The 27294-nt window shown below is 46.6% G+C and overlaps 1 protein-coding gene across 1 annotated transcript; it reads right to left on the bottom strand.

Moving 5' to 3' along the window:
- Positions 1-15208: 15208 nt before the first annotated feature.
- On the bottom strand, positions 15209-16568 carry LOC119359477. The gene is made up of 3 exons (XM_037625649.1): positions 16135-16568; positions 15712-16009; positions 15209-15626 (listed from the first exon to the last, which is right to left on the bottom strand). The coding sequence occupies exons 1-3, from the start codon at positions 16443-16445 to the stop codon at positions 15393-15395; spliced, it is 843 nt and encodes a 280-aa protein (XP_037481546.1). The 5' UTR covers positions 16446-16568; the 3' UTR covers positions 15209-15392.
- Between the last annotated feature and the right edge of the window lie 10726 nt (positions 16569-27294).

The raw sequence follows: 27294 nt of genomic DNA, 5'->3' as shown, positions 1-27294 counted from the left end.
TGGAGAGCAGAGCTTTTAGCTCGGCAAACGCTGCATCAGCTTCTGGAGTCCACTCGAACTTGTCTGCCTTCTTCATTAGTCGGTAAAGAGGCAATGCCTTTTCACTGAGTCGTGAGATGAATCGACTTAATGCGGCCAAGCATCCAGTAAGCTTCTGGACATCGTGCACTCGCATAGGGAGTTTCATTCAGAGAATAGTGCCGATCTTTTCTGGATTAGCGTCGATCCCTCGCTCGAAAACGAGAAAACCGAGTAACTTGCCACCAGGAACTCCGAATGTGCACTTTGATGGATTGAGCTTAATATCATACCTTCTGAGGTTGGCAAATGTTTCGACGAGGTCAGCGAGCAGGTCGGAACCTTTTCGTGACTTGACGACGATATCATCCATATACGCTTCCACATTCCGACTGATTTGAGTGAGTAGACACTTCTGAATCATTCGCATAAATGTGGCTCCGACATTCTTGAGGCCGAATGGCATGGTGATATAGCAGAAGCACCCGAATGGAGTGATGAAAGCTGTTTTTACCTCGTCGGGTCCGTACAGACGGATCTGGTGGTACCCGGAGCAGGCGTCTAGAAAAGACAATCTCTCGCATCCCGCGGTCGAGTCAACAATTTGATCTATGCGAGGGAGAGGAAAATGATCTTTCGGGCAGGCCCGGTTGATGTGCTTGAAATCAATGCACATTCGGAGCGATTTGTCCTTCTTATGAACCATGACGACATTAGCGAGCCATTCGGAGTGGTATATCTCTCGGATAAATCCTGCCGCCAACAGTCGAGCCACTTCCTCACCAATGGCTTTTCTCTTCTGGACGGCGGACCACCGAAGATGCTCTTTGACTGGTTTTGCTGATGAGTCGACTCTTAGGCGATGCTCAGCCAGTCCCCTGGGAACACCTGGCATGTCAGCGGGCTTCCATGCAAAAATGTCCCAGTTCTCACGGAGGAACTGGATGAGCGCTTCTTCCTATTTCGGGTCGAGTGTTGTGGAGATGTGGGTCGGGGCTGCATCGGGGTCGGTCGGGTGAATGTGAACAGGCTTCGTCTCACCGGACGACTGAAATGCAGATTCTGTGGCGGGTTTCTTGGATCGCAGCAAATCACTCGGATCTGCGTTTTGCTTGTATTCTTCAAACTCGACCGCTGTCACCTGGGAATCAGCAATCTTTGAGCCCTTCTGAAAGCACTATTCTGCTTTTTTCCGATCACCGGTGACAGTGATCACTCCTTTGGGGCCGGGCATCTTCAATTTGAGGTACACGTAACATGGTCGAGCCATGAACCGTGCATAAGCTGGTCTCCCCAAAATGGCATGATATGCACTCTGAAAATCCACGACCTCAAACGTCAACTTCTCTTTGCGAAAATGTTTCGAATCACCAAACACCACGTCCAGAGCTATTTGGCCGGGTGACTCGGCTTTCTTCCCTGGTATAACTCCATGAAAGCTCATGTTAGTGGTGCTCAGTCGGGACATTGAAATGCCCATTCCTTTCAGTGTGTCTGCATACAACAAATTCAGCCTGCTACCACCGTCCATCAGCACTTTTGTCAGTCGAGTGCCTTCGACAACTGGATCGACCACCAAAGCTTGCCTCCCAGGGGTGGCAATATGAGTCGGGTGATCAGATTGGTCGGATATGATGGGTGTTTGGGACCATCTCAGATAATTTGCTTTTGCTGGGGTAACCATGTTCACCTCGCGGTTAATGACTTTCAATCGACTCTTGCTTTCCACATCTGCAAAGATCATCAGAGTGGAGTTGACATGCGGATATCCTTCCTCACTGTCCTCCTTGTCTTCAGCCTTGTCCGACTCCTTTTCCTTGTCTTTAGACTGTTTTCCTTGAAACTGCTGGATCAGGAGTCGACATTGGCGAGTGGTATGCTTTGGGTAAATGATATTCCCCTCTTCGTCTTTCTTCGTGTGGATGTGACACGGCATATCCATCACGTCGTTCCCTTCTTTATCCTTTACCTTCTTAGGGTTCCAGGATCCTTTTGGTTTCCCTTTAAACTTTCCATGAGTCACGGCCAGAGCCTCTCCAGGAGCTGCCGGTTCAGCCTTCCGCTTCTGTTTCCGACTGGTGTTTCCCTTCTCCGACTGGTTCGGCTTGTGCTTGCCGCTTTGGAGTCGGTCTTCTTCTTCGCCGTTGGCGTACTTGGTAGCAATTTCCATCATCCGACTCAAGGTCATGTCTCCGGTTCGATCAAATTTCAAACTCAATTCTCTGTTCTTGACACCATCCTTGAAGGCGCAGACTGCCTGATGATTAGACACATTCTCCACAGTATGGTGCAAAGTGATCCATCTCTGAATATACTCCCTGAGAGTCTCATTGGTCTTCTGCACGCAGACTTGCAGCTCCGTCAATCCAGCTGGTCGCTTGCAAGTTCCTTCAAACGTTCTGACGAACACTCGGGACAGATCTTCCCAAGTGTAAATGCTGCTAGGAGGTAACTGATTCAACCACGCTCTGGCAGAACCTTCCAACATGAGGGGCAAATGCTTCATGGCCACCTCGTCATTCCCACCACCAATCTGAACCGCCACTCGGTAGTCCTCGAGCCAAGTTTCAGGCTTAGACTCACCGGTGAACTTGCTGACTCCTGTTGCCAACCTGAAATTGGGAGGAATCACTGCGGCTCTGATAGCTCTGCTGAAACATTCCGGACCAGAAACGTGCACTCGACTGCTCGTGGGCGCATCTCTGTCGAGTCCACCTTGATGGGCTCTGTTCCGGTCGACCAAGCCTTGCACGATAATGGATCGCGCATCGAAGCCTGGTTCTCTGGGGTCGACTGGAACTCTTCGCCCCGCACTGAGCTGACGTCTGTCATCTTGCTGCCGAGGAGCGTAAGACCCACCCCTCGGAGGGGAAGTGGGCACTCAACGCCTATCATCTCGGTCGTGTCGGTCTCCATATTGGTCTCGCCGATTCTCGCACCCTTCATGCCGCGGAGGCGATCTGGGACTGTGAGCCGACTGAACCGTATTCGCAGCGACGGATCGACTGTGAATTCTGTTGCGCGACTACGACACGGCTGAATTCTGATCTCCTGCTGCCCAGAGCAGATCCCTGGTCTGCATCAAGCCTCTGCCAGCTTCCGACTGAGAGGGCTGGATGGACTCTGCTATACGGGTCGCAGCTGCTAAATTCTGGATTGGGGTTCGATATACCTGAGTCGGCGGGAAGAGTTGACGTCGATTGGCGTCGGGAACTCGTTGCCGCGCGCGCTCGTCGAGTGCTCGCTGAAGATTCTCCAGGCGAGCGCGTTCGGCCAAATTGGCCAAACGTGCCTCCTCCAAGGCGCGAGCCTCGGGGGTTTCTCCTGCGATGGGAGTATGCAGGGCATCCATGTTCCTGCGGCGAAGTTCCTCTCTTTGCAGAGAGTCGAATGGCTCGGGCTGGTACTCTTCGTGGTCTCGTGCGGGGTCGCCTCTGTCGCCTGCCCCACCATCACGGGCAAAGCCAGGGGGGCTGCGAGGCCCGTCGACCATCAGGATTTCCGCCGCTGGATCACTGCTATCGCATTCGGATGCAGTCTCTACGGAGCCAGTCGACAGATCGAACAGGCCGTAGAGAGATTCATCGGGCTCGATTGCCGCAACTTGGGTGGTGGCCGTCTGGCGAGCCACCGCGTGACTCACCCACCGCTGAAGCCTCGACCGACCCGAGCGCTTGCGCTGGCGGGAGACCGGGAGGGTGGTCGATAAGGGAGTCAACCGATATGGGGTCGACGGTTGCCGCAGCAGAACGCCGCGGACACATACGCTAAAATGCGTCGCACCGCGGACGGGGAGCGTATCGACATCGAGTGGAGCCTCCTGGAGCCAGGCGGAGTCGTCGGCGACGAAGGTGAGAGCACCGAGACGAATCTCTCGACCCTCGACCAAAACTCCAGCAGCTACCATGATGAAAGTGCTCGGAAGAATCGCAACTTCTCCACAAAATCGCTGAAACACCGGCCCCACGGTGGGCGCCAGCTGTCGTGGTTCTAAGTCTGACAGTAGAGTGGGGGGTAGGTATGGAGAGGCAAGGTCCTAGCTATGGAGAGGTTGTAAACACAAGAGATGTACGAGTTCAGGCCCTTCTCGGAGGAAGTAAAAGCCCTACGTCTCGGTGCCCGGAGGCGGTCGAGTGGATTATGTGTATATGGATTACAGGGTGCCGAACCCTTCTGCCTGTGGAGGGGGGTGGCTTATATAGAGTGCGCCAGGACCCCAGCCAACCCACGTAATGAAGGGTTTAAGGCACATTAAGTCTGGGGCGTTACTGGTAACGCCCCACATAAAGTGTCTTAACTATAATAAAGTCTACTTAATTACAGACCGTTGCAGTGCAGAGTGCCTCTTGACCTTCTGGTGGTCGAGTGAGTCTTCGTGGTCGAGTCCTTCAAGTCAGTCGAGTGAGTCCCTCGTAGGTCGACTGGAAGGTGATCTCTTCTAAGGGTGTCCTTGGGCAGGGTACTTAGATCAGGTCTATGACCCTACCCTAGGTACATGACTCCATCAGACATATCTTCCTCGGGATCGGCTCAGGTGCTGCAGCCGCGCAGCAGATCTCCCTCGGGATTCGTGCCTGACAGCGAATCTTCTGTGCCAGCCACGACAGGCGTAGGTGGGCGCACGGACGCGACACCCCCAGGTGGGCGCACGGGCGAGTCCGCGCCAGCCACGCGGCAGAGTCCGGCGGGCCGCATCGCCTCTCCTCCCGTGCATGAATCCACGCCCGACAGGCGGCAGGCCGGTGTTGGCTCGGGCCGGGTCCAGCCAAGCGCCCAACTGCGCGTGTACACGCGGCGCGCCACGACTCGCCAGGCGGATGCGGAGGCATAATCTGTCAACTCAGTGTCCAGGTGGCAATCATTGGGCCATGATGATGCCCTCGGGCCTAGATCTTCTATGGCAAAATCGTCGCTTGCACCACGGTCTACGACCACACAAGATCCAACACCAACATCGCCTGCCGACGTCGCGGGTTCTCGAGCCCTACACGGATCCTCCTCGGGATCAGGAGAATCAGCCAAATCCAGACTTGGGATTCTCTGTGCCGGAGCTCTCTGCAAAAGTTCCTGTTGCTACTCTGCGTCGAACACGACTACAACAAGGGGTAATTAAACATGTTGATTATAAACATGTTACAAAATATGGGGTGGTATGTTCTACAGGTGAACCAGGAGAACCCAATACTCTTGAAGAAGCTTTGGATGATGCACGTTGGAGAAAAGCAATGCATGATGAAATCATGGCACTTAAGAAAAACAGAACATGGCATTTGGTTCCTCCACAACGAGGTAAAAATCTTATTGACTGTAAGTGGGTCTTTAGGATAAAAAGGAATGCTGATGGGACCATTGACCGTTACAAAGCTAGACTTGTTGCAAAGGGCTTTAAACAATGGTATGATATTGACTATGAGGACACGTTTAGTCCAGTTGGAAAAGCTGTTACTATTTATCTTGTTTTGTCCATGGTTGTGTCCAAGGGATGGAGTCTACGTCAGCTAGATGTACAGAACGCGTTCCTCCATGGTGTTTTGGAAGAAGAGGTTTACATGAAACAACCACCTGGGTTTGTAAATGCACGTGCACCACTTCATGTGTGCAAGCTTGACAAGGCATTGTATGGACTGAAGCAGGCTCCAAGAGCATGGTATTCTCGCCTCAGTAAAAAGATGCAAGCACTTGGTTTTGTTCCTTCAAAGTCTGACACTTCGTTGTTTATTTATAACAAGTCAAGCATAGCCATATTTGTTCTCATACATGTTGATGATATAATTGTGACAAGCTCATTTGATGAAGCAATGACAGCATTGTTGAAGGATTTGAGTGCAGAATTTGCTCTCAAGGATCTAGGAGATCTACATTATTTTCTTGGTACTGAGGTCAAGCAACACAAGGATGGTCTTCACCTCTCTCAAGAAAAATATGCAACAGACTTGGTGAAAAAGGTTGGTTTACAAAGTTGTAAGCCTGCACCTACTCCTTTATCTAGCACAGAAAAATTGTCTCTTGCTGAAGGAGAGCTTCTGAGTTCAGAAAATAGTACAAAATACAGAAGCCTGATAGGTGCACTTCAATACTTAACACTGATCAGACCAGATATTTCCTTTGCTGTCAACAAAGTATGTCAGTTCCTCCATGCACCTACCATTGGTCATATGACTGCTGCAAAACGTATAGTAAGATATGTGAAAAATACGTTGAACATTGGCCTAAATTTCAACACGTCATCCTCCACACTTATCAGTGCCTTCTCTGACTCAGACTGGGTTGGGTGTCTAGATGACAGCCGCTCAAATGGTGGCTTTGCAGTATTCTTTAGACCAAATTTGATATCTTGGAGTGCAAGGAAGCAAGCCACGGTTTCAAGATCCAGTACAGAGGCAGAGTACAAAGTTTTGGCAAATGCAACAGCAGAGATCATATGGGTGCAGTCAATTTTAAAGAAACTAGGTATGAAAAGCATTAAAGCTCCATGTTTATGGTGTGATAATCTTGGTGCTACCTATTTATCAGCAAATCCAGTCTTTCATGTTAGAACTAAACACATTGAGGTAGATTTTCACTTTGTTCGAGAAAGAGTTGCAAATAAACTTTTGGATATTCGGTTTATTCACTCTCAAGATCAAGTTACGGATGGTTTCACTAAAGCTCTACCCATAAGAAATTTTGAAGACTTCAAATATAATCTCAACTTGATGAAGTTGTGATTAAGGAAGGGCGTTAAACATGTCATGACTTCATAACCGCAGTTGTGTGTACGGCAAGAGGAGATTCTTGTAACCGAAAGGAGGAGGAGTTAGGCAAGATACTTATATAGTTTTCATCTTTTTTTATCTTTTGTATTCTTCTCCTCCAAGATGTATTTCTTAACAACCTGTACGCGTATCTGGGCTCGCAACCCATCTATATAACACGAAGCACGTCGGCAAGACGTTTACCATAAATCACAGTCTCGTGTCCTACTCTACTCTATCTTGCCGGCGAGCCGACCAACACCAGCCAGCCGCCCAACACGAGCACGGCGGAGTCGGAGGATGCTGCGAGTCCCGGGACCCTGAGTCGGCGGCGGTTGTTCCTCTTCCGACTTTTGTGTACTGTAGCAAACAGGGTGCGCTGGCCCGGTGTGCCAGGGGCCTGTGTCACCCGACTGTACTGACGTTTACTTCACCTGTATTGCTGTATCGACAGGCTTTGGCTTCTGCCCCTCTCTTCCATCCCGTTCTCCTCCCAAATTCCAGCAATGGTAAGAATGCACCACAACTAAATCTCGGTCCTGCTAACCTTCTGCATCTCTCCATGCAAGATTAACCGTGCCTTCTTCAACCCCAAACCAGAGAAGCCTTTGCCCTGGGGGGTCCTCGACGCCCTGGTATTTTTGATTTATCTACCACACTGCGTCTGATTTCTGCGTGTTGGTTTGATCTCCAGGCAGAGCCGATTCCAGCGGATTCCAGCATCATGGTCACGCCTCCAGTCTATCGGAGACGCAATCCCTCCTCGGAATCACGCGGCATCTCAAGTAATCTTATCCCCGTCATGTCCACCTTCAAGTGTTCCTTGACACAATCAGCACGAATGGCTTACTCTAGCGGTGCATGCAGATGCAGGCGGCAAGGATCATGGAGTGGCCAGCTCTACAGGGGAGACTAGCCAGGCCGCCATTTCTGCAGGCCCACCAGATAAGCTTGACCCGGAGTCGGCAAAGGCGTGCCTCGAGGTGGAGAAGACGCACCCCAGGATCCTCCCTCTTCTTGGGAAAGCATACTTCGCATGCGTCGTATGCAAGTCGCATGTTCAGCAACCATTTCAAGTGGTAAAATGATGCTACCATCACAGCTCGATTTCGACACAGATCTGATTCAGTAGCTAGCTTACTGTACAGAAAGGAATGACTTCATTCTGAACTTAAAACAGTTCTATATCTGTCACTGCAATTTAGTCGGGTTCGGGATATGTCATTGAAGTTTCCTTGTTCACTTCTGGTTCCAGATTTGTAATTTCACTATAAGTTGACTACTGAAAATGGGCAAAAGGCAATGGAATACCCCTCTTTTACTCCTTAACAGATTCAGTGGGATCCTTCTCAGTAGTAAATCATTGCTGTCAATTAACATATATTATAAATCGGAACCAGTCAAATGTTTAGTGTAGATATCCGAAGTTCTTAACCAGTAAATATCAATGAAGATTTTTCTTTTTCTTTTTTGAAGTTACAAAAGGTCATGTGAGTGACACACTTGTTCTGCAAATGGAGGAAATTTGGGGCGTTTCATATAAAGGCACAAAACAATGCATGCAAAATTGCAGATGGACAAGCTAAAATATAGATGAACTTTGTGACTTCAGTGGCTCCAATGTTTCTCCCAGTACCTGAATTTACAGCTGAGGTAGCGCATATTTTTCCTTGCATTTCCTCATGTTGGTCTATCGTTCTGGCCTGTTGGTGTGTTCAGGTGGTTCCAAGGTCGATGGTGCCGTTCCTCCCATCGAAGCCGACGCCGGCGACCCTGACATGGCAGGGTCGGTCCTGGGAGATGCGCTTCACAGGGGGACGGCACATCCAGCGGCTGGAGGCAGGGTGGCGGGGTTTCGCGCTGGACAACGCGCTGAGGCTCGGCGATGGCTGCGTGTTCGAGCTGGTGGGGTGCGATGGCGAGGGCATCGTGTTCAGGGTGCAGGTGCTGCGCGCCGAGATCCCGGCGAGTATCCGGGAGAGGGCGGGCGGGTACACCCCGTCCAGCGCCATCGTGCTAGACTAGCGGAGAAACCGTGGCGTATGTCACCTGCGTGGCTACGTGGACATGCCATATGTCATTCGAATTTGAACTGAACTCGAACCGAGAACTGTAACAAAACTAGTGAGTCGAGGTGTGTTTTCGATGGATTTTGTGTGATTCAATCGGTATTGGCCTTTGATGGATCTCCGTGGAGCGTCTTTGTTCGTGTCAATAGATCGGATTGTTCTGATCTATGATTCGTTTTATCGATGATGATTGTTATTCTGGTACGCTGGTTTTGTACGGTCTTAACAAACAAGATCATCATGATGTCTTTTTGACTATCTACTATAACAAATTTTATACGGCTTTTGGTGACTAATTTATCTTCTATTTCTTTATCGCATCAATGTAAGACATCGACGGCGCTTTGGTGAGCCGCGACCCGGCGGGCGTTGCGGTGGTGCGGCGTGGCGTCGGTCATTGCGGTGTACGGTGGCTGGGCAGGCAACAATTGCGGCTGTGGTGGCGTGGTGATGTGGCATGGGTTGAAAACTTTTGCAGAGTTGTAACCGTCCATCTATTTGAGGAGAAGTGTTTTTTTTTGGAGAGTTCCAATTTTTTGGGGAAAATTGGGAGACTGCTAGAGCAATTTATTGTCTCAACTCTTTCTATACGTGCATTTCTTTGGAATGCGTAGACTGCTGGATGGAGATGCTCTTAGGCCAGATGAAAAGACTACAACACAAACATATAAAGAAAACAAGCTTATGCAAGCTCTGTCTTGCGATGGACGAGGACCTGATGCATGCTTTAGTGCATTGTTCTCATGCAAAACGCTTTTAGGAGGAGGCCAGGCTGCTCTTCGATATCTCCTTGCCACGGCTCCACCCCAACACCTGGACACACTCTGTGAGCAGCGATTCACAGAAAAAGACCGTGCCACCATCATCATGGTCATGCGGGCTATCTGGATGTCCCACAAAAGGAGGACACATGATCAAGAGACCATCGACCCAGCTACCTCAGTTCGGTGCATCCGCGAGGACCTGGCGTTGTTGGACATTCCCCGGCAGAGTTTCATCCCGCTGCCGGGCCACGGTTGGCGGCCCCCTAAGACTAACTACATCAAGATAAATACATATGCTGCAATCCAGCTTGATGCTGGCAATGCGGGTGCGGGAGGCATTCCCCGCTCTTCATCGGCTTCCCTGGGTGCATGGTGCAAACCCCACTTGGGGGTTACTGATCCTCTCATCGCCGAAGTGCTCTCTCTTTGGGAGGGTGCTATTGTTGCCAAGCTACGAGGATACACGCACGTGCAACTGGAAACCGGCTGTCTTGAGGCAGTAAACCTCTGGAACTCTAGCTACACTGATGTTCGGTGGTAGCACCGATTTTTTCTGAAATTAGAGAGCTCTCTGCTAGCTTTTTGTCATTTGATATATCTCATGTAATAAGAGCCGCTAATGGTCCTGCACACCTGTGTGCTAAGCGTGCATGTACACTTAATGTGATTGAAAGCTGGCTAGACTCCACCCCTAGCTTTCTAGTCAGCAGCCTTTTGGCTGACTGTCCAGCGAATGCTTTTATTCAATAAAGCTCTCTAAAGCTCCCCGCAAAAAATGGACTTATGACTGAACTGAAAACATACATAACTCTGTCCTGCAGAATTTTGACAAGTTTCCTAGACCAGTTTAGCTATGACCGAACTGAACTGAAAACATACACCATAGTTCTGTCCTGCAGAACCTTGACAAGTTTCCTAGATAATGTAAATTGACCTGAAGAACAACGGATTTGACTACAATATCGTTCTCACACTACTACTTATATTTTACATCATGTGGGTACTAGAAACTCCACATGACCGTCGTCCATGCCCAAATTTAAGACGGCGGCGACCATGGTCCCAAGAACCGCCACACCTGCAACGGCAATGGCGGCAAACCGTCCAACCTTGCATGTAGCCCATCTGCCTCCCTCCGTCTTCCCCATCTCGCCGGCCGCTGCATTCTCACCTAGCGAGAACAGGGACGTGGACGCGGTAGATCCAGAGGACAATGTGCTCGACGAGAAGCCGCAGCTGCAGCTACAGGGACAGCGCGGGATGGTACACTCGCAGGAGCAGGAGCACGAGGAGGCGGCTGCCATGGCTGCTACAGCGACGAAGGGCGCGGCATCTCCGGAGCATACGCTGGACGCGTCTTCCTCGTAGGTTCGGATCTTGCCACCGCCGTCGACCGTGGCGTCGGTGCTAGCACTGGCGCCGCCGCTGCTGATCTGCTGGAGCGAGGAGATCAGCTTCCTCGGCGTCGTCGGCGAGCGCCCTACGAGTATAGGGCAGAGGTCCGGCGTTATCGGGCCGGCACCGGTGACGATGGCCGAAGAAGGCGAGCCGGCGTTGGTGGTGTCCGAGCGGCTACGGCGATGGCGCAGCCGCGGCGGCATGGCCGTGGAAGTGGAACGGCTGGCCTTGTATTCATCCCAGTACATCTCCAGGTCCCTCAGCCGCCGCTCCAGACAGTCGACACGGAAGCCAACAACGACGTCGTGGTCGCAGGCAGGCCGACGGAGCGCGAGGTCGTGGGGGTGGTGGGGGCTGGTGGCCGTGCTACAGGCGCTCATGCCCGTATACGCCGCGCCGCGGCGAGAGTGGAAGCGTGGAACTGCGGCAGCGCGAGACGACGGTGGCTAAAATAGAGGTGGGTGGTTGTGCGCACGATGCAACGAACTGCCGCTATCGTAGGCCACTGCTTTCACGTTCGACGGCCCGGGAAGCGCGGAGGGCTCGCATTTTGAAATGGCGTGAACGACGTTTGCCCGTTGGATTGATCAAGAAAACCAGCCATCCAGCCGGTTCAAGCCCACTAACGCACGTCCCACAGTTGTTCCACGCGCTGACGGAAAATGATCAGAAACTGCGCGCGGTCCGTAAGGAGGCAGGGTAACAGATTCAATTCGAAACGCAGAGAGGAAGTAGGGCCAAAGCAGATTGAATCCAAATGCAGAAGCGATCGAGATGGCACACCGCGCTTTCTCCTTCCCGCCGGACGCGGTTGACGCGGTTGGTAGGCATCTTGGAAATTTCACAGTAGGCTCTTCTATGTGTTATTGTTAAGCAGAGTAGATTGCTTCAATTTAAAGGTTTTTGTTGTTTTCTTCAGTGGATTATTTTTTTGTCTGTATGATTGTATCATCATTTTGCGACATGGTACCCTGATTTCTTTATCAGTTCTATATACATTATATATTTTTCCAATTTACAACTCAATTGTTCAATAACTTGCAGTAAAGCTCGTTACTTAATGCAGAATTACTTCAAACCAGAATGTGTCGCCTTTCTCTAATTGTTGTGACTGAACTCCAGGTAGTGATTGGAGAAGCAATATGTTCTCCAAAGTGTTCTTCTCAGCTCAAACTCATATGAACTTGGATGAATAGTAAAATCCAAATAAATAAATAAATTCTGATTTTTTATGACAAACTTTGGCAAATATTTTCAATGCTTGCAAAGTTTTATCATGAAATGACATTCGTGGAAGTCGTGGCAAATAAAAAAAATGATTCTCCAAAATGCTTTCGAAAACAATTTTTTTTGAGCATCAATTTTATTTTTTTGCCACGACTTTCACGAATGTTATTCTACGATGAAACTTTGCAAGCTTTTAAAACATTTGTCAAAGTTTGCCACGATTTTTTTAGACTTTTTTTGAATTTATTTTCATTTTTATATTTTACTGATCACTCAAGATCAGTTAATCAGCGTCGTGTTCTCCTGAATATTGACCTTCTCTATGTTCTATCTATTCATTTCTTCCTTAGTATATTCTATGTTCTATCTATTCATTTTTTCCTTAGTATATTGGTTTCTTCATACCGTGTGTGTGAGCATATTTTTATCGTGCAAGAAGTTGAAACTATCGGCCTACTAACACGGAACATATTTATTAATAGGTACTTTAGTGTGTCAGTTTCTCCTTCCTTAATGGAAATTAGTGCGTCCTTTTTCAGTTTCATATCGTCACATCTATAGGAGATTGCTCCTCTTTTCGACAAGTTCCCCAACGACGACGATCTCTTCAACAACATGACGAACGACACATCTGCTTTCACTGCTTCGTATGTTATATCTATGCTTTCTGTTAGGGTTAGTGTTCGGAGTACTACTAATAGCAATCCTATTCCGACGTCAACAATCTCTTCGACTACATGGCAAACGGGACATCTGCTTCCGCTGCTTCGTATGTCATTCTATGCTTTCTGTATGTCATTCTATGCTTTCTGTATGTCATTAAGAAAAAAGGGTTTCCACCCACTTTGTATTACAAAGCAATCATCTGATACAATCAACGATAGGGACTGGAACGAAAGTAGCACAAACACGCCCAAAAAAAAAGAGAAAAAAGAAGAAACAAATGCCGCTAACGGCGGATCGACAAAAATGACGAAGCCTCATGACTGTTGCGTTCACCGAAGATCGCCCACCAAGCTTCGGGACTTCGAAGCGCCGGTACCAAACAACACTTCCAAGAAGGGACGCAACGATGACTGACGCTGTTGCCAAGGGTCCCCCCGGTACGCGGCAAGAAGAGAGGAAGGGTAGCCCCGACGCTCTCCAGGAAGGTCCGGCGGCACCCTCAAGCGTCACCGCGTCGGTGTCGGCCAAGCCAACAGGGATTTCTCCCGATCCCGACCTCTACCTCAGGCACTTCGGAACTCGCCACCGGACCAAACCACCACCCTGCGCCAACACGGACATGAAGCTTCCCACGCTGTCTCACCACGGCACCGCGAAGATGGTCTGCACAATGAAGAAGATGAGCCGGGACTAGGGCAGCAACACCGTCGGCATACGGGAGGGCCCCACCTCCACCGTCTACGACAGCAGCCGACCGGACGCCATAGCAGGAGCCTACCGGCCCATGGCCCCACATGCCCGGCCGGGCCCTCAAAGGCCCGGACAGCTCCCACCTCCGCGCAGCAGCTGGCACGTCTGCGACGCCGCTGTCCCAGTCCAAGCCGCTCCCCAGCCTCCCCATACAGAGAGCGTCGCGGTCGCACCGAAGCCGACCCGCAAGTACCCAGAAGGGACCCTACGAGCCCAGATCTAGGCCGGGGACGCGCCACCGGCCGGCCAGCACCACCGGACCGCCCCGCCGCCAAGAGGCGGCACCACCACGGCAAGCGACGCCGGCCTCCGCACCATGACGCCGGACCGCCACCGGCCGAGGCGCACCGTCGGCGGCCATCACTGCTCGAGCAGGGGAGGGCCGTGCGTGGGGAAGGGCATGCCCACCGCCGCTAGCACAACACGACCGAGGACCGACGGCGGCGGGAGAAGGGAGGGGCGCGGGGGAGGGCTGGAGGAGCGCGGTGGAAGGGCGCCCGTCCGCCTTGCTCGGGAGCGTGGAGGAGGTGGGGGGAGGAGAAGGGGAGCAGAAGGGGGAAAGGGCTGGCGGCTCCGGCGGGCTCCGGCCGCCATGGCGGTGGCTCCGCACGAGAGAGCCCTTCTGTATGTCATTCTATGCTTTCTGTTACGGTTAAGCCTTCTTTGATTCACAGGGTAGAAAGATCAAAATAATAAAAAAATTATAGAAAATGAGATGACATGTATCTCAAATTCTATAAGTAGGAATAAAAAAAAATAGCCTTTGATTCATGTCATAGGATTTTTCATTGAGTCTAGACTAATGTTTATTTTTCTTTGAAATGTAAGAAGAATTCTTCCATAAAAATAAAATTCCATTCGTATAAATTTAAGGGCCCTAAATGGATTTTTCCTATAGAAGTCCTATCCTATAGAATTCCTATAATCCTATAAGATTCTTCTAAATCAAAGACTGTTTGGTATTACCAATACTCTCTCCGTTCACTTTTGTAAGTCGTTTCATGTCTGAAATGTCTTCAAGGTCTTTCATTTTTGTAAGTCGTCTCATGTCTAAAATGTCTTCAAGGTCTTTCACTTTTGTAAGTCGTTTTATGTCTAAAATGTCTTCAAGGTCTTTCACTTTTGTAAGTCGTTTCATTTCTTAAATGTCTTCAAGGTCTTAGGTCTTATAAAAGTGAACAAAGGGAGTAGCAACTTTGAAACGAAGGGAGTGAAATGTCTTCAAGGTCTTAGGTCTTATAAAAGTGAACGAGTAGCAATTTTGGAACGGAGGGAGTGGTTTCAACAATTTGTTATTTGTCTCGATTATCTTCACTATCATGCTTCCCCCAAAAAAGAATCTTCACTATCATGTTTTTTCAACCGGAAAATGCCTAATTATTTAACAGACGCGGGTGTCAAACTTTTTTTATTCCCCGACTTGTGAGTTCAAAATCAAATTTGTTTAAACTCGTTCAAGTTTGACCAAGTCTAACATCTAGAACATGAAGTTACTCTTTTGAGATTCTGTATATATTTTCATACTATGTATTTTGTGTTGTAGATCTTGACACATTTTTTGAGCTGGTCAAACTTTTAAAAGTTACTTAAAATAAATCTAGAACTTCAATTATGTTGAAACGAAGGGAGTACTACATTCACACGGAATTTCAGAAATGAGAAGCGAAGACCCAAATGTACAAACACCGGTCCACATACAGGTAAGCAACGTTGAAGCTACAGAGCACACTACGAGCGCAGCCGCGCAACGAACACGATCATCGATCTCAGTCGGCCTTCTTGGAGACCTCCGATTTTGCCGCACCGTCATCATCGAGCGAGGACAGATCCCTTGCTCGCTTGTCCTCCGCCGTCTTGGCGTACACCTCGTCGCGCGTGTGGAAGTACTTCTCGAACGCGCGGGGGAGAAACTTGGGTATGAGGAAGACGAACAGGTTGGTGGAGAAGTAGACCAAGTTCGCCACCGCGAGGTACCTGCCGAACCACACCCAGGCCTTATCCTGCATCACGCCGCGGAACGCGATGTTCAGACACACGATGGGAAAGGATTCATATCTGAAACTGGAAATCGTGACATCAACGCACCTGAACGGGGGCGGTGCGGGTGATGAGCTTGTTGGTCCACACTTCGTAGACCCAGTCGACGATGACGAAGACGCGGCGCACCGTGTAGAGAAGCGGCACCAGTGCCCTCAGCGGCGGCGAGAAGACGCCGAGCGAGCCCACGATGTTCTCCGTGAGGATCTGGCACGAGAGCAGGAACAGGTGTGGCGTCGCGGAGCGCACGGCGGCGTCGTCGCCGCGCGCGAACCCGCCCAGGACGTGCGCCAGCGGCAGGAACAGCCCCACCGTGGTGCCCATCACCACATACACCTGAAACAGCCTGCTTGCGCGCGCGCGCACAATTAATCATCCAGAACAGTGCATCCAAATATATACAAGAACAATCCCCAGGTGCTAATCAAGTTAATCTTCTCTGAGGAGCGCGGGTTAGCGATGAGAACTTACTTGCTTCCGCGGAAGATCTCCTGGGACGCGGCGGAGTGGGCGGCGGCGGCTTCGTCGTCGAGCTTGCTGTGGAGCGAAGGGAAGGCGAGGCGGGAGAGGGCGAGGAGGTAGAGGGTGGTGACGACCGGGAAGGCGAGGTCGATGAGCGGGACGAGGCCTGACATCGAGAAGACCATGATGAAGGCGACGAGCTGGAGCTCGATGACGCGGAGCGAGCCCATGACGCCCCCGAGCATCGCCGACGACGGCTGCCGCTCCGCCCCGTTGTCCGGGTCAGACCGCGGCGCCACCGCCAGCGATATTCCCGACATGGCAGCTACCTCAATCAGCCCCCTATCAATCAACAGCTACGGCAGGTGCACAACTGATCGCCGATCGCCGGAGAAATGAACAGAGCAGCACCGCGGGACTATAATTTACGAGAGGAAAGCAGAGGAAGGAGTAGCAGGAACTGGGCAAGAGGGAGTGGGAGTATTTGTTTGTTCGCTGGCGCCGGTCAGATGGGATACGTGTCCGGGCTCGCGGCGGGGCACGTACAGGGCCGAGGACACGAGGGCTGGCTGCGTGGCACTTTTGGGGTAACGCATTTTCATTTTTCTATGCGACGCCGTCTAGTTCGGGCACATCTGTCGTCCATGCTCGCGCCTGGATGTCCATCGGGAAGAAAGGAAAGAGAGGAACAGCGTCGAGGCTCCAGGATGAGATTGCCTGATAAGGTCCTTGTAAGGCTTCTAGCAGAAGATTACGTAAAAATCATGGATATTTTCAAAGGGATTTCTTTTGTTATTTTTATAGATAGATCATAAAATCGTGGAACAATAATTTTCTAAAAACATGTAATCCAAGATAAACAAAATTATCGGCTCCACCGAGGTTTGGGTCTGCTTAAAAAATAACTCATCCTTGAATGTACTTTATGTTTATTCTTTTGCGAACTCCATCCAAAATAGATTGAAAGACGAGCCACTTCAATTATCGATGCTGAGAGGGGTGCTTAAAAAATCATTTCTTGTCTAAGCACCCATACTTATTTATACTCCTTTCGTCTGGTGAAAAATGTACATATAAAATTTTTAAGACAAATTATGGAATGAAGTAAAAAATGCATTTGAAAGATACAAGCCACCATCTCTCTCTTTAATTACCCAATCCCCAATGAACTAAGTGCATATAAAAATTAAGAAGACCATGCATAGAGTGTTATTGGTCTTGATTACCATGTGGTGAGAGAGAAACATTTTTTCTACTTTAAAGTACATTGAGAAGATAGAACATAGAAATACATCCTTTTATGGACAAATTTTGAAGCCAAATGTATACTCTTCACCGAACGGAGGAAGTAGAAGACAAACACTTAATTAGGCACCATTGTTATAAAGATAAGCACCTGATTCTTAAGAAAAACATGATTTATTTCAGTAAGCATCTTCTTAAGCGTTTTGCACCATAGAAGGCCTAAATTATATCATGTGCCTTCTAAATTAGTTTAGTATAGATAGTTATGCGAGTTATCTAATTTATTTATTAATTTTGATTTTGTGCTTCATTTAGTGTTTAGACCAAAAGATGCATTGTCTAGTCAGATGTCCTCACATAAATGAATCTCTTACCCATCTTTTATAACCAAGGAGCCAAAATGAAAAGGAAGTTTCTTTGCCCCATTAGACCAACCAAAAAATGCGAGTCATTAGGTTTTCAATAGACTAGGGACACAACTTTTTGGCCTAAAGACTTATTACGCAACATGATTTGTCAACGTCACCTTCAGTAAGTAGTTTGAAGTTTGAACAACAATTTACTAAGTAAGGGTGTGTTCTGATGTCCCCCAGCTTCCAACTTCATGAACTCCATACTTGGAGTCGGGCCGAACGTTTTTGCTCCAAGAAGCTGAATCTGAGAAGGTAAGGCAGCCCATAGTGCAAAATTACGAAGTGGAGAAAGCCTAGCTCCACCCAACCGAGAAGCTAAAAGTTCGTCATAGTTACACAGAGTTGCCCCGCCAAAGAAATTGATTCGTTCTCCTCCCCTCGAAACAAAAAACCTACCGCTACACGAGCAACTCCCATTCTCGTACACAGGGCTGGCCAACCTGGACTGGTTCCAGCCAGCCCGTTATGGCGCTAAGGCAGGCCAACAACGCTTTGTGGACCATGTTGGCGATGGTGAAGCTCAGCGATGCTTCCGAACAGGATTACTTCGCTACATGGAGCAAGAAGCTGCGTTGGAAAGCTGGAATCGTGGAGTTTGGAGAGTTGGGAGGAGTTCCGAACATGCTCTAAGACATCATTCTTGGCCTGCAGGTCGTGAATGTCAAGGCCACCTTAATTTTTTGCCTACAAACCACACTTCATTTGGTCGGTCGACACTTTTTCTTTCACTATCTTCTTGCCAAAAGAGTCTGGATCTGCAATAATGCAGCCTTTGCGAGACCCCTCTTGGGAGTTGGAAAAAATAGAGCATATAAAGAACAAAAAATGTGAGGACAAAATTGATCAAGACCGCCCGCCCTCCAAAAGAGAGCAACTTTCTTTTCCAACTGCTCAACCGTTTCCCTAAGCGCTCCTCCTCATGTTTCCACTCTCACCAGTGAGACGCTGATAATGAATCAGAATTCCAGACATTATATCAGAAATTGGCCTTTTGCACAACCTAATAGGTAAGTGTAAACCAACTGCGCTCACTCGCTTCTCCAAAGCAGAAAAATTCACTTTTATAGAAGTTAACTTTAAGGCCCGACATTTTCTCAAATGCTGAAAGCGAGTTTTGCATGTGAAACCTTATCCAGTTCATGTTTCATACAAAGAATTATATCATCGACATATTGCAAACTAGAAAGGCCACCATCCATAAGGTGTGGCGCTACTCCTGCAATTTGACCATCATATTTGACGCGATCAATCAAAATAGCTAGCATGTAAGCAACAATATTAAATAACACTTGATACATAGGGTCATCCTCACGTAGACATTTCTTGTCTGAAAGCAACAACATATGTCATTATTGACTTTGACAGACACACTACCTCTACTAACCAAATTTTTGATCCACTGGCGCCATTTATTGGAGAATCCTTTCATTCTTATGGTCCATTGAAGGAATGACCATAAACTACTCCACTCATGTACCCTCTTGGTCCAACCTCCGAAAAAATTGCCAAAGATTCTTGGCTCTATACAAAGATTTGCGAGAAGTGAATATTGTTGGGTGCTAACTCTAGGCCACCAGACATCTGAGGGCCAACCGACACTTTCCGCGTCTTTGGACGTGGCCGAAGAAATGCCACTGATGAAGCCTCTATTGCACCCATCCAAGCATCCAAGCCTCCCCTAGCGTCGCCCTCCCAAGGGCGGCTCGAGGATGCCCTCCCTTCGTCCGCCTCCACCCCATTCGGATATCCCCTCCTCGCCATCGTCGGAGGCAGACTCCGGGTTCCCTGGCGGCCGCTGATGAGGGCGACGGGGGGTTCTCGGTCACTCTACTGCATGGCAGGGGCTAGGATTTGGGGTGGCGGCCCTTGGTGGTGCATGCAGTGTTCTTTGGCGCAGTGGGCCACTTCCGCCCCACCGTGTGGGCAACGGGTTGGTGGTCGGCTCCCCGTGGTCCTCCTGCTCCAGATCTGAAGACGACTCCTTCCACATGTGTTGCTGCCTCTCCCACGCCTTGTCCGACCGAATCCGGTATTCGAGGTCGTCGTGGGGTGTGGAGCCCTGTATGGGGGTAACATGTTGGCCGACGGCGCCAACCACATCGTTGGCGGCGCTTCGGGTGTCGCTCCCTTTCCTAAACCCGTTCCCGGGTGAAAGTCCACAACCATTGGTTGGGCGGTGGCAGTGCTTCCTGATAACCCACAAGTATAGGGGATCGCAACAGTTTTCAAGGGTAGAGTATTCAATCCAAATTTATAGATTTGACACAAGGGGAGCCAAAGAATATTTGAAGGTATTAGCAGCTGAGTTGTCAATTCAACCACACCTGGAGATTAATTATCTGTAGCAAGTAATCAGTAGAAAAGTAATATGATAGTTTTGATAGTGGTGATAGCAACAATAGTAACGGTAACAATGATAGCTGTAATTTTGTAGTAAGTGTAATAGTGGTGACAGCAGTAGTAACTTAGCAAGAACAATATAAGATAAATTCGTAGGCATTGGATCGATGACTTGTTGGATGATATTCATCATGAGACAGGTATAATCTAGGGCGATACGACACTAGCTCCAGTTTGTCAATATAATGTAGGCATATATTCTGTAAATAGTCATACGTGCTTATGGAAAGAACCTGCATGACATCTTTTGTCCTACCCTCCCATGGCAGCGGGGTCCATATTGGAAACTAAGGGATATTAAGGCCTCCTTTTAATAGAGAACTGGAACAAAGCATTAACACATAGTGAATACGTGAACTTCTCAAACTACGGTCATCACCGGGAGTGGTCCCGACTATTGTCACTCCAGGGTTGCTGGATAACACGTAGTAGGTGACTATATGCAAGATCGGATCTAGAACATGGATATAATGATGATAACATAAACGGTTCAGATCTAAAATCATGGCACCCTGATACGTCTCCAATGTATCTACTTTTTCTCACGCTTTTCCTCTTGTTTTAGACTCTAATTTGCATGATTTAAATGAAACTAACCCCGGGCTGACGCTGTTTTCAGCAGAACTACCATGGTGTTGTTTTTGTGCAGAAATAAAAGTTCTCAAAATGGAACGAAACTTTTTGAGGATTTTTTATATCAATAATAAGAATTTCTGGAGCCAAGACCTACCGGAGAGGGGCCCCTGGGTGGGCACAACCCACCAGGGTGCGCCCCCCCTCTCCTGGCACGCCCAGGTGGGTTGTACCCACCTGGTGGCCCCGCTGACGACCCCCCTGATACTATAAAATCACATATTTATAGAAAAAACAGGGAGAAAGAATTATGGCGATCCACGAGACGGAGCCGCCGCCAAGCCCTGTTTTTCCTCGGGAGGGCAAATCTTGAGTCCGTTTGGGGCTCTAGAGAGGGGGATCTTCGTTCTTCGTCATCACCAACCCTTCTCCATCCTCAATTCCATGATGCACCCCACCGGGAGTGAGTAATTCCTTCGTAGGCTCGCTGGTCGGTGAGGAGTTGGATGAGATTCATCATGTAATCGAGTTAGTTTTGTTAGGGCTTGATCCCTAGTATCCACTATGTTCTTAGATTGATGTTGCTATGACTTTGCCATGCTTAATGCTTGACACTTTGGGCCCGGGTGCCATGATTTTATATCTGGACCGTTTATGAATTCATCATTATATCCATGTTCTAGATCCGATCTTGCAAGTTATAGTCACCTACTACGGTTATGATCCGACAACCCCAGAGTGACAACAACTGGGCCCACTCTCGGTGATGATCGTAGTTTGAGGAGTTCATGTATTCACTATGTGCTAATGCTTTGTCCCGGTTCTCTATTAAAAGGAGGCCTTAATATCCCTTAGTTTCCAATATGGACCCCGCTGCCACTGGAGGGTAGGACAAAAGATGTCATGCAAGTTCTTTTAATAAAGCAGGTATGACTATTTATGGAATACATGCCTACATTATATCGATGAACTGGAGCTAGTGCCGTATCGCCCTAGGTTATAACTATCTCATGATGAATATCATTCAACAAGTCACCGATCGAATGCCTACGAACTTTTCCATATTGTTTCTGCTAAGTTACCACTGCTATGATCACTATTACACTTGCTACGAAATTACTACTATCACTGTTACTATTACTATTGCTGCCATCACTACTATCAAAACTATCAAACTACTTTTCTACTAATCACTTTGCTGCATATAATTAATCTCCAGGTGTGGTTGAATTGACAACTCAGCTGCTAATACCTTCAAATATTTTTTGGCTCCCTTGTGTCGAATCTATAAATTTGGGTTGAATACTCTACCCTCGAAAACTGTTGCTATCCCCTATACTTGTGGGTTATCAAGACCTTTTTCTAGCGCCGTTACCGGGGAGCATAGCTATATTTGTTGAGTCACTTGGGATTATTATCATATTATCACTATGAAGAATCTGAAGGATCCTAAGACTAAAATATTTCCCTCAAGGACGAGGGGAGGTAAGGAACCGCCATCCAGTTCTACTTTAGATTCACCTTCTGTTATGAGTAAACTTGCGACACCACCACATGCTATTAATTCTGATATGTCGCAAGTTATTGATGATGCTACTTCTACTATGAATGATGCTTATGATGATGCTAGTACCTTGCTTGATAATGATGATGTGCCACTTGGTGAATTCCTTGATAAACAAATTGCTAGAGTTATACAACATGATGTTGTTGAATCTGATGATGAGCTTGAAACTGAATCTCCTGAAACACCTGCTAGAACTAGCCTTCCTAGATATTAATTGCCTAAGGTACTGGAAGGTTATGTTATGAGTGAAGAAGCAACTAGAGATATTCTTGCTTGCAATGATAGAGATGATCTAGAGAAATTATTACACAAGTATGAAGAAAAATCTCTGAATGCTAGAATGAAATGTGATCCTGAGTTTGCTACTTCACTTATCTTTATTGATGACAAGGATTATGAATTCTTTGTCGACCCAGAGTTAATTACTCTGGTTGAATCTGATCCTTTCCATGGTTATGAAACTGAAACTGTTGTGGCACATCTTACTAAGTTGAATGATATAGCCATCCTTTTTTACTCATGATGAGAAAACTCATTATTACTTTATTCTCAAACTATTTCCTTTCTCATTAAAGGGTGATGCTAAAGTTTGGTACAATACTCTTGATCCTGGTTGTGTGCGTAGTCCCCAGGATATGATTTATTACTTCTGTGAAAAATATTTTCCTGCTCATATGAAACAAGCTGCCTTACAGGAAATATTTAACTTTGCACAAACTAAAGAAGAGAGTCTCCCACAAGCTTGGGGGAGGCTTTGCCAGTTACTTAATGCTTTGCTTGATCACCCTCTTAAGAAAAATGAAATACTTGATGTCTTCTATAATGGACTAACCGATGCTTCTAGGGACTTCCTAGATAGTTGTGCTAGTTGTGTTTTCAGGGAACGAACTATTGGATAAGCTGAAGAATTATTAAATAACATATTGAAAAATTATGATGATTGGACTATTCCTGAACCACCGCCTAAACCCACTCCGAAGAAGAGGGGTATATTATATCTAAGTCCCGAAGATATGCAAGAGGCAAAGAAATCTATGAAGGAAAGAGGTATTAAAGCTGAGGATGTTATAAATTTACCCCCTATTGAAGAAATACATGGGATTAATACACCACCACTGCCTAAGGTGGTAGAGGTAAATTCTCTTATGAAGTTTAATGATACTGACAATCCTCACAATATGCATCCTAGTCAATGCCTTTATGAGTTTGAAAACTACATTAGAAAACAAGATCACTTCAATGCAAATGTTATGAAACAATTGAAATAAAATTCTGATATGATTGCTCGATTGAGTGACTTGTTATTTAGAATATTAAATGATTGGACTATTCCTGAACCACCGCCTAAACCCACTCCGAAGAAGAGGGGTATATTATATCTCAGTCCCGAAGATATGCAAGAGGCAAAGAAATCTATGAAGGAAAGAGGTATTAAAGCTGAGGATGTTATAAATTTACCCCCTATTGAAGAAATACATGGGATTAATACACCACCACTGCCTAAGGTGGTAGAGGTAAATTCTCTTATGAAGTTTAATGATACTGACAATCCTCACAATATGCATCCTAGCCAATGCCTTTATGAGTTTGAAAACTACATTAGAAAACAAGATCACTTCAATGCAAATGTTATGAAACAATTGAAATAAAATTCTGATATGATTGCTCGATTGAGTGACTTGTTATTTAGACTATCAAATGATGTTAGAGGTGTTGTAAAGCATGCTTCTATGGTACAAACTCAGTTAGAATAAGTTTCTAAATCACAAAGATAATTGCTTGATGAAATGAATCATAATATGCATGACTTTGCTGTTAGAGTTGCAACTAGAGGAGGTAAAATGACTCAGGAACCACTTTATCCTGAGGGACACCCTAAAAGAATTGAACAAGATTCACAAAGAGCTAACACTAGTGCACCTAGTCCTTCCAAGAAGAAAAACAAAAAGAAAAATGATAGGACTTTGCATGCCTCTAGTGAACCTGAAATAGAGATACCTTCTGATAATGATAATGAAATTTCTATCTCTGATGTTGAAACTCAATCTGGTAATGAACACTCACCTAATGATAATGAAAAAAATAATGCTGAGGTTCATGAAGACTCTCAACCAAGCAATGATAAAGAACCAGACAATGATGTTGAGATAGAACTACCTGTTGATCTTGATAACCCACAAGCTAAAAATAAAAGATATGACAAAAGAGACTTTGTGGCTAGAAAACACGGTAAAGAAAGAGAACCATGTGTTCAAAAACCTATGCCTTTTCCACCCAAGTCAACTAAAAAGAATGATGATGAAGAATTTGAATGTTTTGCTGAAATGCTGATGCTAGTCTTTTTGCGTACTCGCTTGATTGATATCTTGAAAATGCCTCATTATGCAAAGTATATGAAATACATCATCACAAATAAGAGAAAAATACTGGAAGCTGAAATCTCCACTATGCTTGCTGATTACACTTTTAAAGATGGAGTACCTAAAAAACTTGGAGATCCGGGAATACCAACTATACCTTGCTCTATAAAAAATAACTATGTGAAAACTGCTTTGTGTGATTTAGGAGCTGGTGTTAGTGTTATGCCTTTCTCTTTATATAAAAGACTTGACTTGAATAAACTCACACCTACTGAAATATCTTTGCAAATGGCTGACAAATCAACTGCCATACCTTTGGTATCTGTGAGGAGGTGCCCGTTGTTGTTGCTAATGTTACTATTTTAACTGACTTTGTTATACTTGAGATGCCCGAGGACGACAACATGTCGATTATCCTTGGTAGACCCTTCTTTAATACTGCAGGGGCTGTTATTGATTGCAATAAAAGCAATCTCAATTTTCATATTAATGGTAATGAGCATACGGTGCACTTTCCGAAGAAACAATTCCAAGTGAATGGTATTAATGTTATTGAAAAATCTCCGACAATCACTATTGGAAGTTTTCAAATACCTCTACCTACCGTAAAAAAGAAATACAAAATTCTTATTGTTGGGGAAATGCATATCCCCATTGAGGTAACTTAGTGAGTTATGAAAGTTCTTCGGTTTCATGCTAATCAAAAGTGGTTGTTAATAAGACTTGATCAACCTTATTAATGGATCATTTTTGAACGGTATGAAGTTGATGAATTTAGTAAGCACTACTTTCTGTCCCTACTTTTTATCCTCTGTTTTTATTAGTTAAATAAAATAAAATGCCATGTTTTGTCTGTTTTCTGAATTTCCCATGCAATAAAAAAATGACCCAAAAATAAAATTTCTCAGAACACCCTGAAAATTTTATATGATTTTTTGTTTTTGATTATTGAAGAATTTTTGGTGCAATAAACATCAGAGGGAGGTGCACCAGGTGGGTTGTGGTCCCCACGTGGGCCCTCTCACTTATCTCTTTATACCACATCATCACCTACCTCGAGAAAAAAATCCCCATTGCTCTCTCTCCCATGTTGTTGAGCTCAAACCCGCGGATTTTGATCTCTTTGCTCGAAGCTCCTTTTCCGAAACTATTTCGGGGGATTGTTGCTTGGTATGTTACTCCACCTTTTGTCCAATTATTTTTGTTTTAGTGGCTTATACTTTGAAAAATTAGCTACTCTTGGTGCTACTGTAGATGTGCTTGCATGTTGAATTCTTAGTGTTCTAAGTAGTTTGAATGCTTGCTATGGCATCTATGTATCCTTATGAATAGTTGCTATCAATCTTACAAAGTTTTGTTGATAAATTTTTTTCACTCAAATATTTTTATTTTCAGAAAATTGAACGCGGACATGATGAACCTATTTGGAAGGAGTTCTTCGAGGAGACGATCCTCGGGGTCATCTTCTAGTGACAGTTCTGCTCGTCGGTCTTATGTTGAACCAAGTGAAAGTTCCACGCGAGATGCCGCCACCAAGACATGCTTATGGCCTAGCGATGAATATATGATGCGTGTGGGCATTAAGGAGGAATTTGAGCAATATGTGCACAATGCCGGCCTCGGTCCCTACCTATCAGATAAGTGTGTACAACACCAACTTCTCACTGAATCATTTGTCAAAGGATTTAAATATTTCCCACGTGAGTCTAGGGTGTCGTTTATGCTTTATGATAATCCTTACACTATCCCATTGGAGAATTTTATTTACCATTGCAAACTGTCATTTTGGGACTCGCTTGATGAGCCACCAACGGTTGAGTACGAGTCTTTCTTGACTAGCCTTTACTATGGTGAAAATAGGGGAGTGAGACAAGGAAGAATAAAGAGCATTCATTTTCCCGCAATTCAGTATTTTGCATTATTTAAAGGGACATGCATAGTAGGCAAGCAAGACTGTATCATATTTGTGCGCCAGACTTGAGCCTCCTTCACACCGCTCTCACTGGTGAAAGGAATTATAACCTTGGAGCGATTGTTGCACGTAGACTTCAGCATAATGCTAACAGTGGTTGGTTCTATGGTGGAATTTATGCCACGCGTTTAGCACGAGAGCTGGGTCTTTCGCCTTTGCCCTTTGATCCTATCCAACCCACGCGGTATTTAGATTTTGACACTTTGAAAGAACACAAGATCCCTAAGGGAAAGGTTGATAATTTCACTTACAATCTAATGTTTAACCAAAAATCTATTGTGGACACATATTTGCCTGCGCCTGCTCTTTTTGATTATAACTGCAAGGGAAGATATTTTGTTCTTGAGAGCGAGGCCCGGGCAACGCAGCAGTGGTGGTGGCACGGCGTGCTGATGCATCCGCACCGAGAGCCTCTATGAGCTACCATGCCGACTACTATCCTCCAGGATACTGATCGACTACCAAGTTAGGCCAAAAGCCTAAGCTTGGGGGAGTACGTGTCTCTCACTGACATTACATTCATGTCCACTTATTCTATTTGTCGATGTTCACACTTTTTCATTGTATCATCCATGCTTAGATTTATTTTCTTGCTTTCTTCTTGTGTGTTTGAAAAACATTAGAAAAACCAAAAAAATT

This window comes from Triticum dicoccoides, chromosome 2A (assembly GCF_002162155.2).
Source record: "Triticum dicoccoides isolate Atlit2015 ecotype Zavitan chromosome 2A, WEW_v2.0, whole genome shotgun sequence".
In the NCBI taxonomy this organism is placed as follows: Eukaryota; Viridiplantae; Streptophyta; class Magnoliopsida; order Poales; family Poaceae; genus Triticum; species Triticum dicoccoides.
Note: the sequence above shows the minus strand (reverse complement) of the source record. Positions and strands in the feature narration are given on the sequence as shown.